Source organism: Peromyscus maniculatus, chromosome 6, assembly GCF_049852395.1.
Source record: "Peromyscus maniculatus bairdii isolate BWxNUB_F1_BW_parent chromosome 6, HU_Pman_BW_mat_3.1, whole genome shotgun sequence".
Taxonomy (NCBI): domain Eukaryota; kingdom Metazoa; phylum Chordata; class Mammalia; order Rodentia; family Cricetidae; genus Peromyscus; species Peromyscus maniculatus.
The window spans coordinates 132,547,091-132,566,514 of NC_134857.1; the positions used below are offsets into that span (position 1 = coordinate 132,547,091).

The following is a 19,424-nucleotide window of genomic DNA, read 5'->3' on the forward strand; positions in this document are numbered from 1 at the left end:
CATTTCCCCTCTCATTTTGCTGCTACCTTGAAAGCTGTGCATCCCACAGGCAGCGCTTGCTTGCCAACGTTAAGAAGTAAGACAGAAAATAACATGGCATGTATCTGCCAAGACAGATTTGTGGTTGACATTTCTTCTGAGAAATGCCTCCATTAAAGTAGCTGTTGGTGTTGTCTCCTGACTCAGTCATTTTGAAAAGAAATGAGTAAGTAACTCTCAGAAGTGGATGTTCAAGTTTCATGTGGAATTTAATACTTTGAGTGGAGACATCACAGAGGTGACCAAGCATGTGAAAAATGAGAATTGGTGGCCAGGCACCTGGCAGCTTCTTAAAAGAGACTTGTATTATGCTACTGCCCATCATGAGGCATTCAACAAACGTAAGTATTACTTATTAACACACTGCACATACAGTTTGATTCAACTCATTTCAAAATGATCTGGGGCATGGGATATAGATTCCATACACTACTAATAACTGCAATGTGTTCATTTAGCCACTCATGAGATGAGTGCTTTATATTTAATGTTCCTCATGTTCCATTAATCCCACAACTACACTCTGCCCTCCTCTTTCTCTAAGTGCTTCTGTTTGGAGAGGTTAAGGAATTCAACTGGTCTCAAGCACCGGTCTTTGTGTCTCTGGAATTCGCCCTAACTCATCACACCATGCCACGTTTTACTCAATGGCATTGGCAGCATCTGTCCTTGTGGTCTTTCTCCAGAACTTTGTCGTGGTTGGTTAGAAACCAAGCAGGTTTGTAGCAAGCTAGGCGTGAACAGATGAGGTGGAGACTGTCAGCCTGCCCCATCATCTACTGACTCTCCTCAGAGAAGAAGGAAGGGGAGACAATGAACACAACGGAAGGAGAAAACAACCAACACCACAGGCCTGGAAAGCAGCTTCCGAGAGACTTCTGCAGCTGGCGACAGGTTTGGCGACAGGTTTGGGGACAGTTCTTTTGAGTTGAGCTGTGCTCACTTTGCTCAGTTCATTTCATAGGAATTGCATAAGCCACCTTCCTGAAAGTGGAAAATGTCACTAGAGTACAGCAATCGCTCTCTCGTCAGAAATCCAATGTAGTGAAAGAATCGATGAGAAAGTGCACAGCACGTGTGGTTGTCATAGTGCTAACAATACTTTGGCAGGTCCTGGGACAACGCCAGCTGCACAATCAGGTGAGAGTGGGGGTGGCCTGCTGCAGGCTGTGACTGCCCTTCCTCAGTGTGCTCCGTCTCCCCGTGAGGGAGGTCTTAGGAGGAGTTTCCAACTCAGAGGACAGAGGCCCCAAGGGCCTGAGCACCTTGTGCAGGGCAGGCACTGTCTTCCTCCTCCACCTTCCGCTTTGCTGGCCTAGGGTGGAGTGACCCCCACCCCACTTTGTCCTTTGACAGATGGCGCTGTCTTTGTTGGAGTGTGGTCATTTTCTTTTCCTTCTTAGATTCGCCTCTTTATGTCTCCAAAACTAGAATGTGATTAGGGTATTAGTGTACATCCATGTTTCCCTAGCAGGTATTTACAAAATACCCACTTTGTAATGTACCAGGTAGTGCTCCAGAAATTTAGAAAGAATAGGGAAAAAAAATCAATGAAAATACCTTCCCTCCGGCAGGTTTGGCTTCAGTGACCCTGCACAGTATTCCTGAAATTTTCATTATTTGAAGAATTACAATGTATTTTATGGGAATGTAAATTAAAAACAAAACCAAATTGATGTGAAATTTAGGACACTGAAAAGAAAAGCTCATGTCAGTGTAGTGTGAGAACGTGACTACGTTACCTAGCACCAGCTGCACTTAGTGGGTCTGTCTACACATGACTGCAGCCCGGTGATGGAGTCAGCATACACCGAGTGGGGATGTACAGGCTCCACGGAGGCTCAAGATAAAGTGCTGAGGAAGACTGCAGGGAGGGGAAGGTGTAGGCACTGGAATAACATGGACACTGCTAACAGCGAGGACGCAGAACTGCACATAAGCACAGTTACTGTAGAAGACACTTTCACTGCTAGGCACGGGACCAGACTAGACCGCTGTCCCCACCAGGGGCCTCCTGAAGAGACGAGATAGTTTGAGAAAGCTGAAGATTCTTATGTTTTTTCTCTTGTGATTTAAAATTTCAGAGACTATACTGAATTGCCTACTCAAATAATTTTAAGAAATTAATCACTTGATACTACCAATACAAATGAGAATTTCATGAATTCAGAAAGATGAAATGAATAATAATCAGAAATAAACGACAGTTACCTAACCTTGATCATGTGACCAAAAGCTTTTCACTTTACTGGGTCTTCTGAGCTAGATGGAGCTTAGTAGGAAATACTGCCCACTAGTCATTCAGTTGTAAGAGATCACACTGCACACTAGTCATTCAGTTGTAAGGGATCACACACACACTAATTATCCAGTTGTAAGGGATCACACTGCATGCTAATCATTGAGTTGTAAGGGATCACACACACACACACTATTCATCTAGTTGTAAGGGATCACACTGCATGCTAGTTACTCAGTTGTAAGGGATCACACTGTACATTAGTCATACAAATGTAAGGAACCACACTGCATGCTAGTCATTCAGTTGTAAGGGATCACACTGCACATTAGTCATTCAGTTGTAAGGGATCACACTGCACATTAGTCATTCAGTTCAAAGGGATCACACCATCTTTTGGACTTCAGCCAGAATTAATTTGCTATGAACATGTGAACTGTAAAGACAGGGTGGGAAACTAAAAGCAAACATTGTCAGTGTCTATCCAGCAATGATGCTGTCTGGTTTAAGGCTTTAGCCTGGAGTTTTGGAGCAGAGGAGACATGATCTCACAATGCACAGCATTCTTGATATTTTCAGATTAAATTTTCAGGCAGGAGACAAAAATCCATTATTTTTGTTTTCCTCCTTGTTCCTAAATTTGACAGCCATTGTGGAAATTGTTTGAAGCCACACTCTGGAATTTTCTGAGAAATCTCTCATGGTGTCCAACACCTTCAAATAACTTGTGAATTGGTAATGGTTAGAGGTCAGACCCTGAGGAAAAACATGATTTTTTTAACACTGTTTAAAACGTTACCAAAAAGCTTACTCAATCCACATGAACAAAGTTTAGACAATTCCTGCTCACACTGAAAATGTGTTCATGGTGTCTCCCTCATTAATTACACATCAGCCCAACACTTATTTTACAGTCCTCACTGTGCTCTGCCACTGTGCTGGCCACACCAGCGAGCGAGCGACTGCAGACAGCAGCCTGCATCCTGGATCACCCATGTCTGCTCGGGCTTCTACCCTAGGACGTCTTCCTAGATCCAGTGTTGTTTTGTTATTTTATGTAGGAGCTCTAGTCAAAGATTAACATTCCCGTCAATCTTCCACATTATCTAGAAGTCTCAAGATAAATGTGTGTGTTCTTAAGGTGGTTTTATACTGTGGTAAATCAAGTGTCTGAATTAAGAAAGAAAGAATCAACAAGAAATTAGAATGATTAATATACAACTTTTAAAAATTTCCCATTCCTTCTGTGGCTATTTATCTCTTGTTTTTTGTTTGTTTGCTTGTTTGTTTGTTTTTGTCCTTCCTGTTCACTTATTCCCAGTGTGTGTGTGTGTGTGTGTGTGTGTGTGTGTGTGTGTGTGTGTGCCAGAGGTCAATGTTAAATGTCTTCCTTGCACACTCTCCACCTTATGTCTTGAGACAGATTTCTTATTGAACCTGGAGCTCATTAATTTGGCATGAAAATGGTTGATCAGCAAGCCTTGGCATGAAGATGGTTGACCAGCAAGCCTCAGGGATCCTTTTGTGACCTCCTCCCCAGTGCTGGGATTACAAGTGATTGTTGTGGATATCTGTTGATATGCATGTTGGGGGTCTGAGTTCAGGTTTTCCTGTGTATGCAGTAAGCATTTTACCCACACAGTTCCCTCATGCTAATTTCTAATCCTGGAAATGATAGTGACTACAGATCTTCATTGCAGAACATCAGGCACTTGGTTATTTCTTACAGTGCCTGGAGGAGCCTCATTCTGGTAGTTCACGTTCATCCAATCAATGAGGTTATCATGGATGTGGCAAGTATAGTTCATGTCATCTCACAGCCCTTTGTCTACTCTTCCATCATAATAGGGACAGACATCTCAAGGCCACTCACTGATTTCCTCTCCCCAACGTCCCATATGGGCCCCTGGAGATACAACTGCACAACCTTCCCCTCCCCAAGTAGGTCAGGTTTAAGTGGGAAAGGCAGAGGCATCATCTTTTGGATTTTGCCTGAGAAAGAAAACATCTGGATGCTGCTGGATGAGAGTAAGGGTGGCTGATAAGGAAGCCAGTCAGGGAGAAGATAGCGGTAGGTGTTCTGAAGGGAAGGCAGGCGGAGTAGGAAGAGAGCAACATCCGGTGAATGACAGGAAGTAGGCTGGTGGGTTTATTGTGCAGATTAGGGTTTATCCCCGAGGGCAGCATGCCCCACCCTCGCTGCTCCTGGGACCCTTTCAGTAGGAACACTGGGCACTAGAAAGGACTAACCACCTGCTGGGGTTGAGTGGCTGAAAGAACAAAGCTTTGGAAGACAGTTGCAGCACGCCATACAGTGTCAGCTCTTCCTTGCTTCTTCAGAATTAAGTTTCTTACTTTGTGAGAATGACAGACACTCTGAAGTAACTTAAAATAGAGACCAGGGCCGAAGACTCCATGAACAGACACAGACAGGCAAGTTTCCTAAGGAGTAATAAACGTGAAAACACAAGGAAGCCTAATCTGAACCCTATTTCTAGTAAATGGAGATGGTCAATGTCAAGGAAACTCATGACAAACCATCACCCACCTTACACACCCAGGGCTTTTCCTTCAGGACAGGACAGACCATGCGACTGAATGACCATGACTGACTGAGTATTTTTGTCAGCGTATTTCTGTATGTGTCCTGGAAAGCACTTCCCTTCAGCTTCCTCACTGGCACCCCCAAAATACTTCCTGTTTTGAGACATCTAATTCATAAATCAGTGTTTAAGCAAATGAACCCATTACAGAGTTTTACTGTGCCTTAATTTAACCTTTTAAATACCATTAGTGCTTCTCATTCATTTCCATCATGGGTCACATAAACACTACAATTCTCAATTTTTTTGACTGTTTCCAAGTGTGTGTAACAGATTAGCAGGTAAGTATTTGCGATTCTTATTTTTCTACTTACTTAAAGAATATTTGCTCACTGAGCAGCGAGTTACCAAAATATTGTAAGAAAGTCTAGTTGGTCTTCATATCAAAGTCCTGGCACAATGTTCCTAACATAACAGAACACATATTTGATTTTGCCAGCTCCTGAAAACAAGGAGCCCAACCAAACAAGCAAACAAACAAACAAAACCCCATAGGAATAGAAGGAACTGAGATAACATTACAGGCATAGTGACTCTAATTAATTAAACTGTACAATCTAGAGAAAACTGAATCCAGAGAAACAAACAAACATTGAAACACAAAATGCATTTCGGAGTCCAAAAAGACATGATCAGAGAAGCTCCCCATGGCATAATATAGTCAAGATGTGAAAAATGTAACGGGAAGAAAAACTGCTAACAGCTGTAATGACCAAGGTGCATCTCACATCACACCTGGGAGGCAGGTGCTTCGGGAGCAACCTTCTCCCCCCTTTCTCAGCTGCTCCCCTTCTTACGGTTACAGCCAGAGGACCACAGATCCCACCCGACAGAGAGGCAGGCCTGTGGCACACAGTCACCATTCCTGGCCACCTGGAGTCTTCTTTACACCCGGTCATACAGTTGCCAGTTTAATACTTCTGGTGATGTCACACCCTGACTCAGGTCTCAAAGCTGGTCCTCCACATGGCCTTCCACCTCAGCCTCACAAACACATCACTGGTGCCTCCCTCACTGTGAGCTCCCACAAACCCTCTCTTCCGTAACCTGCCTTGGGGCAGTGTGTTTTTTATCAGAGTAGGTAGAGAAGACGCCAACATAGCATGACTTACAGCTGCCTGGTTGGCTTGGGGGGCGAGGAGTACAGAACTGGGGACAGACACGAGGCCTGACGACTGGCGGCTACCTGTGGTAAAATTTCCTTGTTTTTACCTGTTCTTGGAATAAGCAATTTTATAAATTATCTTAATTATTTTACGATTATTACCTAGTAAAACTACTTTTTATAACAAACTTTGAAAACAATATATCAATAGAATAATTTTTCTCATTGGTTTTTGTTAGACACACCCAAGTATAGAAACTGCAGCTGAATAGACGCATGACAGGCGATAAATGTCTGAAGAGAGTGGGTCAGAGTGCCTCGGCATCCCTGTCAACAAGACAACACCTACGTGCTTCCTGAGGTCTAAGGCCAGAGCTGGCAGGATTCACCGCTGTCGTGGGGTCCTGGACAAGTGAGGGATTCCTGTGCTTCATTCACATAGTACAGATAACGGACAAAACTCTCTTCACAGAGGCATACATAGTACAAGATGATGAGCCACCACGACACACTGTGATTAATGCCAGGGACACACTAAGAGCTCAGAACTGATGGCTGTTGTTTGTGAATGCACTTTCCAGTCATAACAGTGCTTTGTATTTTCTTGACTGCTAAGCATTTTGCCTGCTCTGTCTTCTTTGGGGGAGACAATTTATATGCTGTCTCTCTTTAAAGGTATTGATCAGTTCCAATGCTTTTCTTATAAATGTTCCCAATAAGACCTATAAAATTTGTGTGCCTGACTCAAATTAGAGAGAGAGAGAGAGAGAGAGAGAGAGAGAGAGAGAGAGAGAGAGGCAGACAGGCAGATAGACAGACACACAGACAAACAGGCAGGCAGGGTGGGGGAAGAAGGCCAAAGGCTCATGTCAGATGTCTTCTTCCTTTATCACTCTCTGTGATTCTCTTTGAGACAGGGGCTCTCACAGAACCTAGACTGGCCAGTGAGCTCAGAGGCTGTATGAGTTACTTTTCTGTTCCTGTAATGAATGAAATGCCACGACCAAAAGCAACTTAAAGAAGGAAGGGTTTATTGTGGCTATGGTTCCAGACGGACAGAGTCCATCAGGGAGGGGGAAGCATGGCACAATGGCAGGGGCAGGAAGCTGGCAGATCACATGTTGATCGGTGCACAGGTAGCAAAGAAATAGAGCATGAAATGTAGTGATGCTCTGAACCCTCACCCCCCAGTGGCAAACTTCCTCCTCAAGACTCCACGGTGGTCCAGCCGGGAGGGGCGTTTCTCAGAAAGCACCACAGGCCTTCTCTGCCCTGTTCAGTTGCACATGGCTCGAAAGAATCTGAACTCAGATTCTCTTGGATCCTGCTTGGGCGGCAGACACTTGACTGCCTGAGCTATCTACCCAGGCTTTTCATAACATTTTAAAGGAAATGGAGACGGGATTCCTGAAGTCTGGAATGTTTGTTGAGAGTCAAAGTTTTTGCTTTGATGAAGCTGTTATCTAGAGATGTAACCGTGTGTGTGTGTGTGTGTGTGTGTGTGTGTGTGTGTGTGTGTGAGAGAGAGAGAGAGAGAGAGAGAGAGAGAGAGAGAGAGAGAGAGAGAGAGAGAGAGAGGCCAGAAGAGGAGGACACTGGATCCTTCGGAGCTGGAGTTCCAGACATTTGCCAACCATTCAACATGGCAGTAAGCTCTCTCAGCTGCAGGGCCATCTCTCCAGCCCCTTCAATATTATCTTAATTGTATTCAAATCATTTGCTTTATAGTTATCATACTATATCAAAGGCCTTCCTTTGTACTTAAGATAATTGAAAAACATCAGTAGGGCTTTGGACTAGATTTTTCTAGTGTCTATGCCAATAAAATCAACAGAAACGTGACTCGTTTTTAAAGCCCATCCTTACATCACCAATGTAACCCGACACAATGCAAATACTGGATCCAAGGCAAGAGTCCTTCTTGTTGGGAGTGAGCAATAGGGTGGCATCGACTTCCTTTTCTAACTCTGAGAGGAGACGCGTTCACTGAGTCATTCGGTTTGTTCTCTGCCTGCGGAGTGTGAAGATGACTGATGCTGTGAGCTTCAGGAAGGGAGAAGGACGGCGGGACACGTGCTTCTTCCAGAGACAGAATGCCAGGAACTATAAATATGGTCTCTGCTTGTTCTCCACATTTTGATGCTGTTTAGGAACCAGCATGATTTATACCCCAGGACGGTGGCTCTTGCTTTGCTGTGTGTGGATGGTGGCGTTTCGCACAAACGGCTTCACTGTCCAGTGTTTTATTTTTTAATGCAAAGGAACACAAAATGAAACAGGAATCATATTTTATCTTTTTAGAGTGCACAATAGTGACAACTAATGAAAGTCATCAGATTCATCCTTTGATTATGTTCTGGCTTTTGAAAAATTGTACTTATGAAGACCTGTGTAAGTTGGTCAGTGGGAAGGGTAACCCTGCGCCACACAGAGGTGTGACCTCCAGAAGCAGCAATGGTACTTTCCTGAGGTAGCACTCTCTAGCTAGACCCCCACTCACCCACATACACCTTGTAGGGTTTGACAAATTCTCATTATCCAGACATCAATATCCTTTAACATCTTATTTTATTGGGTCAAAAATTAAATATTTTTCATGTTATTTCTGGGCTCCTGATTTTGAGGCTCCAGTATTACTGTGTTTCATGCCAGAAAGAACCATTTAGTTAATATTTTGAGCAACTGGATACACTTGACAGGGATGCATTCGTTTCTTGTTGCAACGAGAAAACATGTAACAAAGTGATTTAAGTAAATGGATTTATTTTGGTTCATGGCTTGAGAAGTATCACAGATTAAGGCATCCTGGTGCAAAGGCAAGGTGGAGTTCCTGCACAGGAGCATGTGGACATGACTCCCTCCCCATCTGAGCAAACAGGAAGCAGAGGGCAAGGAACTCTGCTGCTCAGCTGGCCTCTTCCCTTTTCCCTCTCATTCCACCCAGGACCTCAGCCCACAGGATGATGACATCACATGCTGCAGCCCAGGATGATGACATCACATGCTGCAGCCCAGGATGATGATATCACATGCTGCAGCCCAGGATGATGACATCACATGCTGCAGCCCAGGATGATGACAGCACATGCTGCAGCACAGGATGATGACAGCACATGCTGCAGCACATAGGATGATGACATCACATGCTGCAGCCCAGGATGATGACAGCACATGCTGCAGCCCAGGATGATGATATCACATGCTGCAGCCCAGGATGATGATATCACATGCTGCAGCCCAGGATGATGATATCACATGCTGCAGCCCAGGATGATGATATCACATGCTGCAGCCCAGGATGATGATATCACATGCTGCAGCCCAGGATGATGATATCACATGCTGCAGCCCAGGATGATGACATCACATGCTGCAGCACAGGGTGATGACATCACATGCTGCAGCACATAGGATGATGACAGACACTACATGCTGGGTGGGTTGACCCTCCTTAGCTAAACTTCTCCGGAAACACCCTCACAGATGTGCCCAGAGGTATGTCTCCTCAGTGATTCCAAACCCAGGCATGTTCACAAGATGAGCCATCACAGTGGCCACATATCTAGACGTGCTCACACACTGTTCTATATCTCGGCCTAATTTGTTAACTTTAAGAACTGCACTGGGACACTTCTCTTAGTTACAAAATCCAACAAATAGGAATGAGAAGGAGTTCTTGGGCTACATGACAATGGACATTTAAACAAGAGAAAACAAGCCATGGTCCTAAAGAGGAAATGCGGGTTCACTCTCTTACAGGCTGCAAATTCATCCATGTCCACCTACTGAGAAAGAAGCATGACAAAATTTCCTCCTAGTAATTTTGGGAGATTGGGTTTGTTTGGGCAAGATGCTAGCAAGTGTTTTCCTCAAGATGAAGCAGCTGCCGAGTCTCCTGGTGGTTTATGGACTGTGGCGCTGCTTAGATTTATTTCTTCACAAGCATTTCTGCTTCCATTTCAGTTACACTATACCATGACCCCGATGGAGATGGTGCTGATCCCCAGGGGCCGAGCATGGAGACTCTGGGGCAAGAGTATTCGTTCCTCTTCTGTTGTGATAGAACATCCTGACGAAAGCCAGGGAAGGGGAGAAAGGTACATTTTGGCTACTGTCCGTTATGACAGGTAAGGCATGGCTGTATGATCATCGGGCTGTCCTGGCAGTCATGACGGAGAGAGGGAGGAGGAAGCGAAGCCAGGCTATGAAACCCCAAAGACTGGCCCCGGTGACGGACTTCCTCCAGGAAGACCCCGCATCTTAAAAGTACTCCCCAAACAGTGCCAGCAGCTGGAGACCAGGTGTGCAAACACACTAGCCTGCGGGACAGTTCACATCCAAACCGCATCGGTGTGTTGGCATCTTGAAGGCTAGTGCTGGTTCCCGGGAAACTCGGAGTTAACTAAAGAATAATTCTTCATTGTTGCAGTCTGAAAGCAGCAACTATTTCTGTTTACTTTTCCTCTGGGTAGCAGAATCCAGTGGGATGGGAATTACAGTTTCAGTGGTAAATTTGAAATGTGGAGTATGGAGCTCTCCTAACTGGAAAGGAGTGAGGAACAGCAAATGAAGGAAGTGAAATGCAAAGGGAGTTTCCAGGCTCAGGACAGTGCCCAGTGGGAAGTGAGGTGGCGCACTGGGTCCCACCCCTCCCCACCCCATATGACACAAACACCCTACGAGACACACCCTAGCCCAGTAGTGTGGCTTTAACAGGAGTGTGTCCTCTGTGACCTGTTTTGATACTACAGGTGATGGAATGGTCCCTAAGGCACAGAAAAGTGAGAAAAGCCAGGCAGAGGTTTGGAGGCATTATTTATTTGTTTGTTTGTTTATTTGTTTATTTATTTATTTATTTATTTATTGTTTTTTGTTTTGTCAGAAGTCACATACTTATTTAGAGACTTGATTTGCAGAATCATTTCTAATTTGTGTCTCTGTGTGTGTGTGTGTGTGAGAGAGAGAGACAGAGACAGAGACAGAGACAGAGACAGAGACAGAGACAGAGTATGTGTCTGTGGGAGAGACAGAGAGAGAGAAGGGGGAAGGGCACACATGTTGAAAATACTCATGTCAGTGGATGAAGATGTAGCTCAGTCGGTAGCATGCTTGCCTAACATTCAACAGGCCTCAGGTTCCACACCCTACGGTGCATATTCCAGGGGGGCATGGTGGTACACGCCTGTAAGAGCAGCGCTCAGGAGATGGAGGCAGGGGGATCAGAAATTCAAGGTCACCTTCAGCTATGTAGCAAGCCTGAGTTCAGTCAGAGCCACATGACACCCTGTCTCAAAAGTGAATAAATAAATACATCCACTTCAAAGAATGCCAAGAACAGAGAACTCTTTTTTCTAATACTCCTACTCTGTAAAACCAAAAGTCCCAAAATTGTGTGAGATAATTACTGAAATGAGAGAACATAGACTGGCTGCAATCACTTGTCTGCTCTCTCAGAAAAGCTGGTGTTGGTAAACAAGAAATAATCCTGCTTTTAATTTTTTTAGCCTATCCGATTGTTGTTTGAAGAAATCCAGTTGGAAAACTTTGATATGAATTAGGAGGATTCTTCATACATTTTATGACTATAGCTTACTTCTCATTGTAAATTCTTGTATTTTCTTATATCCTCTTATGTCCACAAGGAAAATGGCTGTTGCTTGATTCACCATCTAAAGTAGACATTCACTGATTATCACACATTTTTAAAAATAAAATATTTTAAGTCATATTTTACACATTTACTGTGCTTGTATGTGTGTGTGTTTGTATGGATGTGCACATGTGTGTGTACATTTATACCATGGCATGCATGCGGAGGTCAGAGGACAACTTGGGAGAGTGGGTTCTCTCATTTCATCATGTGGGGCCAGGGGATCGAACTCAGATTGTTAGGTTTGGTGGCAAGTACCCTTATTGACTGAGCCATCTCACTGGCCCTAATCGTCACCCATGTGAAGCAGCTTTTGTTCAGTCCGGGAAGTCATTTATCTTTCTAGCCTGGCGAGAGGCCCAAAGCACAAAGCTTGATGCATGGCAGAAAATAACTGACAGAACATTTTGCCTCTGTTTTCAAGGACTTCAAACACTTCTTTCTTTAAAAATAAGAGTCTTGCAAATACACTTTTGGAGTCCTTTATATCCATACATAACTACGTTTCCGTGATAGAGTGCATGGCCAGTATCCACAGGCAGTGGGTTTGACCACTAACATCAAAAAAGGTAAGGAACAAAATTACGAAGACTTCTTGACCAACTAATTCACTATGTTTAAGCTTTTTAAATTAAGATAACACCAAACATTATATTGAGACTTCAAAAATCTATAAAAGGGAACTTATTATCCAGCAGTAACGCAGTTCAGAAGTCCAAGTGCCCAACATGTCCTGAGAGCCGCTCACTCAGTCAACACCAAATAAACAACTTCCCTAATTCCAAATACCCACATCCTCATGAAAGATATTTCACAAACTCTGGAAAATTCCAACATCCTACCCTTTAATTAAAAATGTAAGGATCAATAAAGAAATTGTATCTAATAATTATGGTGAGCAAAAGTCAACACACTGAAAAAATTCCTCAAAGACCCACTACACAAGCCTTTGGATTTCCTGTCACTTAAATTCAGTCTGCTAACCAAATGATATGGGAAGAACATTGACAAGATCATGACCAGACCACGGCATACCGAATCTCTGACTATTAGATTCTCTTTTCAGTCAAAATGTTTTTTTTTTTTCTTTAGTCACATCTACCAACAGATACATAGTCAATGAGGAAGTAGGAAAAAGAAAAGAGTGGGTTGATGGTCCATTACAATTCAACTACACTGTTCAGACACATCTGGATTATGTAGGCAGCATGGCTGTTACAGAAATTTCTGGCCAGGGACATAGCACAGTGGTAGTGGGCTTGCCTAGCAGACACAGACCCTTGGTTCAATCCACCACAAAATAGAGAAACAAAGCCATTGGGTAACTTCATAATTCATCAACAGGCATACTTAAAGATAAAAGTAAGTTGCCATGAAGTTTTAGAAGCCTAAATTATTAATTTGGTGTGTCTTCAGTAACATTTATTTGGGGAGGAACAGTAGTTTCCTCAAAAGACATGGTCTTGCCAGTGAGAGTTTTAGACCCCAGAAGAGCATTAGAGGAGGCAGAAGGGAAAGAAAGAGAAACAGAAGTCATGAAATGATATCAACCAACTGACCGACACTTACCACAATCGAGGGACCCTTTATACATACGCCATCCAGTTCATCTTCATAAGCACAATGGGACAGAATAAAGGATGGCATCCATTTTACAGGTATGTGAGTTACAGAGAAGGTTATGCCATCTGCAGGTTACATGGGTGTTGGGTGATGTCACTGGCATCTGACCATTCAATAAAGATGTCTGGTGAACCTTAAACACAATCTCTACATTTTCATCCATCATCAGGTCACATCCCTTCTCTCCCTGCTCCTGTATAACATTGCAAGGCAGCTCACACCCTCTCTCCAGCTATGGCAGACCTTGTGGGACATCATGATATTAAATGTCAGAGGAGCTGAGATTCCACATGAGGTTTCAAACTCCAAGGACCAGTAATCCTTAGAAGGCTTTCTTGGAGACCAGTGGTTAATTCCCTACATATGGATGGGGAGGGAGCCTGTTCTGTTTTTTGCAGGGAATTCCAGTCCCTGAGAATGCAAAAACCATGTGGAAGATCCCTGAACATTCTTATATTCAGGGACTCACCAGTCCTCATAATCCATAGCTCATGTTTCATATACATTTCCCCATAAACTGTACACTCTTCCTGTACTGGGAACACATGATGTCGTGGGTTAGCAATGTCTAGGAGTTTGAAACAGTCAATGAAGAACCCAATGAAGAAGCCTTTACTCTTCTTTTATTTTTTGTGTGTGGCGTATACATGTGTGTGCATAGTTGCATGTGCTGTGCATCTGGGGGAAGACAGTTGTCCTACACTATCACTCCCTGCCTTATTCTTCCAAGACAGGGTCTCTCATGGGCCCTCACTGAGTTTTCTGTTTTCAGGCCAACCAGTCAGCTCCAGCAATCCTCCTGTCTCTGTCCCACCTCCAGTGCTGGGGTTACGAGTACTCTCAGTTACAAGGTTACAAGTAATTTATACATGGGTGCTGGGTATCTGTCTTAGTTACTGTCAACTTGACATAAACCTAGACATTCCTGGGAAGAGAGAATCTCAACTGAGAAATTGCCTCCATCAGACTGGGCATTTTCTTGATCGCTGATTGATGTAGAAGGGCCTAAGCCCACTGTGGGCGGAACCATCCCTAGGCAGGTGGACCTGGGTTGTATAAGAAAAGTAGCTGAACAAGCCTAGGACAGCAAGCCAGAAAGCAGTACTTCTCTGGGGTTTCTGCTTCAAGGTCCTGCCTTGAGTTTCCTGTCTTGACTTCCCTCAATAATGGACTATAACACAAAAAGTGTAATAAACTTTTTCCTCTCCAAGTTGCTTTTAGTTATAGTAGTTACTATAGGAACAAAAAGCAAATGAAGACAGGCTCTGAACTGGGCAAGCACTCTTACACTCTGAGCCATCCCCTCGGCCTACAACCCGAACAACCAGCGAGTGACTATTTACTAATCGAATAAAGGAATCCATCAGGAGTGGCAGGTAGAAGCCCAGGCAGGGGGCTGGAGGGGAGACAGAGAAAAGGAAAACTTTGAGTCTAACCTATTAACCAATAGATTTATTAAAATCTTAACATGGCTGGGATGAATAAAGATGATTGTTTTTATTATTTAGCTCATCATTAAAAACAGCAGTGCCACCAAAGTTTGATTCTGAAAGGGAACTGTGATCCCAGCACTGAAAGAGAACACGTGTCTCAGGAGACAGGATTTAAGTCTTTGTCAGACTATTTTTTTCAAATTATACTCTCGGGAGCTCAGCCTGTGTTCCCTAGTTTCCAAAAGGTGGCTTTGTGAGGCAAGTTTCTTCCCAGTAATTAGAGGCATTTATCTTAGAGCTCGCTTGGTTTCAGCAGTGAGGTCACGGGCTGCCAGCTCTATTGTCACTGACTCCTTCAATTACAGGCAACGGCATTTCACCTCCATGCAAACTATTAGTAAATTACCACTCCCTGCTCTGCATTCATTTGGGGAATCTGCTCAGCTTTGATGAGGAACGCAGGGAGTCATCAGGACACTCGGTATTACCTTTAAACCATGGGCATATCAATTAAAGTCTGGCTCTGCTCCTTGCGTTGGGATTTAGTCTGCAGGGTTCATTTCTTTTATCATAGCACAAGGCAGAAATCAGTACTGGTAGGTGAGAAAAATACACAACCACCAAGCACACACATACACACACACCACACACAAACATCACACATCACACACACACATTACACACACACACATACACCAAACACACACATCATATATACATATCACACATACGCACACATCACAACACATATATCACATACACATATCACACACACACATCACACACATACATAACAACACACACACACACACACACACACACACACACACACACACACACACATAGCACACACACACAGAGTCATAAAAAAAAACCCACCCCAATGTTCCCAAATCTTTCCTAGAACTCAATGTCTGTTTTAAGCCAAAACATAAATGACCTCTGGTATGGGAAGTCATCTCCAGACCAGATTTACAACTCTGACTCAAAGCACAAATCACAATAAATATATCAAGATAGAGAGGATTACCATCCCAATGCTGCAGCTATCTCTTTAGTTCTGAGGACATCTTAGTCCAACCAAGAGACGGTTTACCACAAGCATCATTAGGTCACAGGAGTTCTGTGAACATGCTTCAGTCATTACATAAAAACTGAAAAATGGGAGGGGTGTACATTGTTTTCACCAGATTCACAGCAGAGCATGCCAGCCCACTAGGCAAGAACTCTTAGTCTGGGGTGAAGGGGCAGAAGTCAGGACAGAAAAGTCTGATGCTGCCTACCATAGATCAGCTGCCAGGAAGCTGCCGTGGCTTCTGTGGCATGAGGAATTTTTTTTGTGGCCTGTAGTCTCTGTCTTTGCCATGACTTAATATTGAATCATATCTGTCACATTGTCAGTTAGGCTGGGCCTTCACCTCTCAAGGCTCATATTCTAAAAAATGAGGGGTCTGAAGACCCAGCATCATCCTCCATTGGGACACTGAATACCAGTAACCATAGAACCAACTGGCTATGTAGGAAAATGTTAATACTGACATGTGTGTGCATACACTGCACTATATTAAAGGTGCAGAAAGATGGACACCTTCCATTTCAACACCAGCTCTCATTTACAAGAAGTCAAACCATCAGGAAACATGACGGCAGAGTCAGGATCTGTTACCTCATATAGTACATGACAAAGTCCAACCTAAAAATTCGCCTCCTACCATCCCATGCCAACTGCTGTCTATAAGTTTACTGATATTGTGTGGTAAACAGAGAAATGGGCAAATGTTGCTTAACTACCCAGATTGTTGCTGCAAAACACTTTAAACTTGGGTGATATGGAACTGTAGACAAGATCAACACATTCTCTTTCATAGAAATCAAACTAAAAATGCAAGATTTTAAAAATCATTATGGCTAAATCAAGGGATATTAGTAAAAATGACTACTTTAAATTTTTTTAATTGATACTGCACATTGTCCCCAAAGCTACTTCTTAAAATCAAGAGAATTCCTAAGTGAGAACATGGACCATTAGAGGTCTGAAAGGTTCCTCTGTGCGGTTATGCCCCAGAGAGGCCAACTTACGGTCATGATGAGTCCTTTCTCCTGGAAGTATTTCACCAGCGGGGCAGCGTTCTGCTTGAAGTTTACTAGTCTCCTTTGGGTGGCTTTCAGATTGTCATCTGGCCGTCCCTGCTGCTCTGCACGCTTCACTAACCTCTCTCTGAGCCTCTGGTTGGCACAAGCCAGGAACACCACCAGGTCAGGGGTGCAGATCTGTGGGAAGCATGACAGGTAGACAGGTGTTTAAGGTGCCAAGCAACAGCCATGGACAGCAGCACAATCCTCCAGTGGCTCCGCTGCAGTGGCCGCGTCCTTGGCTCTTCATCCTTTTCCATCGTATTTCCCGAGCTGCTATCCGTACAAGGCCAGGGCTACCTATTTCCTTTGCAGTCCTTGTAATTAACAGCCAGCCCCATGTGGCAGTGTGTGGTGGCCCTTTATACTTCAGCAAACATCTTCTGTCTAAGCTCACATAAGTTTTCAGGGTGAATAAAGAGCAATGCAGTCTGCACTTGGTTAGAGCATACACAACTTGATTTTGGAGGAGAGATAATCACCGAGCAACAGCTGTCTGCAGCAAATCCACGCTTCCTCTGTCACCACTGTCTGCTCCGTTTTAAAGCTGGCTACCATATGCTAAAGGCCAGTGCTGAACTATTTCCTCATATGATGACTACGCTTGATAGCATTCTACAAGGCAATAAACATCAAGTCTGTTTCACACATGAGCAGAACAAGGCTTTGAGAATCCGAACTGCTTTGAGTTCACACTGTCACTAAGGTCGAAGTTGAACCTAGGGCTGTCTGGTCTGTACCCACTCTTCCTTTCCCTGCCACACAGTGCCAGGCAGTCAGAGTCCTTCCTGAAATATCATGTTTTTATGTAACCGAGAACTGGTGTGTTTAAAAGGTATCATGACGAGGAAGGGAATGCAATATACTGCCGAGCATGGGAAGAAGTTAAAGGTCGTGGTTTAAAGTAAGAGTCTCCAATTTAAAAAACAGTGTGTCTGTGGCCTGTGAGGTGGCTCAGTGGTAAAGGCATTTATCAGCATGGCTGACAACCTAAATCTGGTCCCCAGGACCCATATGGTAGAAAGACAAAAGCACCCCCCAAGTTCTCCTCTGGCCTCCTCATGCATGCCATGGTACTAAAGCATGTGTACGTGCACGCGCGCACGCGCGCGCGCACACACACACACACACACACACACATACACACAACATAAAATAAGATTTTTAAGGGAGAGAAAGAGAATTGACTTGGAAGGCTGGAAGGATTTGTGTCAGGACCAAACAGGGCAGAGAGCTGAACCTCCAAGCATTTGTGTCCTCATTTGCTAATGTGGATGTGTGAACTGATGTCTGTGTGTTATCCTGAGGACTACATACATAAAAGGAAGTGCCCAGGACAAACTCAAGACATTTCAGCCACGCTCCCTAGCTCTCCATTTCCCTTATTCTGTGTGATTCTGGGTCTCTTTTGACATGATTTTTAAATTCTGTTGTTTTCCCCCCTATAATTTTTCCTCTTTGAACTCCCAGGAGGGTTGTTTTCCAAGTCTTCAATCATGTTCCTCCTCTCTCTAGGCTTGCTTTCTTGCAGTGGCTTTCCTGTTTGGCTTTTACCTGCACCCTGAATGGATTCCAAATGCACGCTTTCTCCACTGACTCTCAACAGCCCTCGGTCCTGTTTCCAACCGTTTTTGTCACAGTCCTTTCCGGAAGTCTTAATGCTGCTTGTGACTCAGCAAAGTCCCAAATTGATCTTAGGACCTTTTTACCTAAACCAAATCACAGTAAAACTCTTTCTCTTCCCTCCCTCCCTCCTTCCCCCTCCCTTCCCACCTCTCCCCTCCCTCCTTCTCTCTCTTCCTCTGGTAGCAATGCTCCTTTTACATCTCTGATCTAGAAGCCCTAAGGTCTTGGTGTCCTTCTAGCCCGCAAGGAACTCCAGGCTATCCCAGGGATCACCACACCTATTGGTTTGTCCTCAGCGGTCCTCTGTCTCCCTCCCTCCAGGGCCCCAGCTTTTAATCACAGCTGCAGAGGGAAAGGGACTGATAGCAGCATCCAGAATGAGGCTGTCTTGAGTTTCCATCCAGAATCTGCCACCTGGCAGGCGTTTGTCCTTTGGCAAATTTCACTCCTCCTGAGCCCATTTTCTTAAATAAGAGGAAGATTTCCAACACAGTACTTTAGTGTCCCCTCCCCACTTTAGAAACAAAAGAAAGAAATGAAAACACAAACCATGTGTGGCTGGGGTGACGGCTCCATCAGTAAGGTGCTTATCATGCAAGCGTGAGGACCTGGGTTCAAACGCCCAGAAGCCATGTGAAGCCAGGTCCTGAGTACACGCCTGCAATCTTAGTGTTGAGGAAACACTGATCTCTGGAGCTCCCTAGCCAGCCTGCCAGCCCAGCTGAGTCAGTGAACTCAGGGCCTGTGGGAGACTCTGCCTCAAAAACAAAAAGTAAGCTGGAGAGAACCACAGAAGACCTTTGATGAGGTTGACCTTTGATGAGGTTGACCTTTGATGAGGTTGACCTTTGATGAGGTTGACCTTTGATGAGGTTGACCTTTGATGAGGTTGACCTCTGGTTTCCACACATATGTGCACATGTGCATGTACACCACCTCCACAAGCAGACACATAGGAACATACACATACATA

At 44.2% G+C, this 19,424-nt stretch overlaps 1 protein-coding gene across 3 annotated transcripts in view; it reads right to left on the reverse strand.

The window, feature by feature from the left end:
• The window catches only part of Ak5 (adenylate kinase 5), a 210,465-nt gene that overhangs the window by 138,156 nt on the left and 52,885 nt on the right, over positions 1-19,424 (reverse strand). For 2 of the 3 annotated variants that reach the window (XM_006989509.3, XM_042280168.2), the window contains exon 6: positions 16,772-16,963. The exons of the other annotated variant lie outside the window; for it this stretch is intronic. In XM_006989509.3, coding sequence (XP_006989571.1) covers positions 16,772-16,963 — 192 coding nt within the window. The remainder of the gene's footprint in view (positions 1-16,771; positions 16,964-19,424) is intronic. 3 annotated transcript variants of the gene reach the window in all.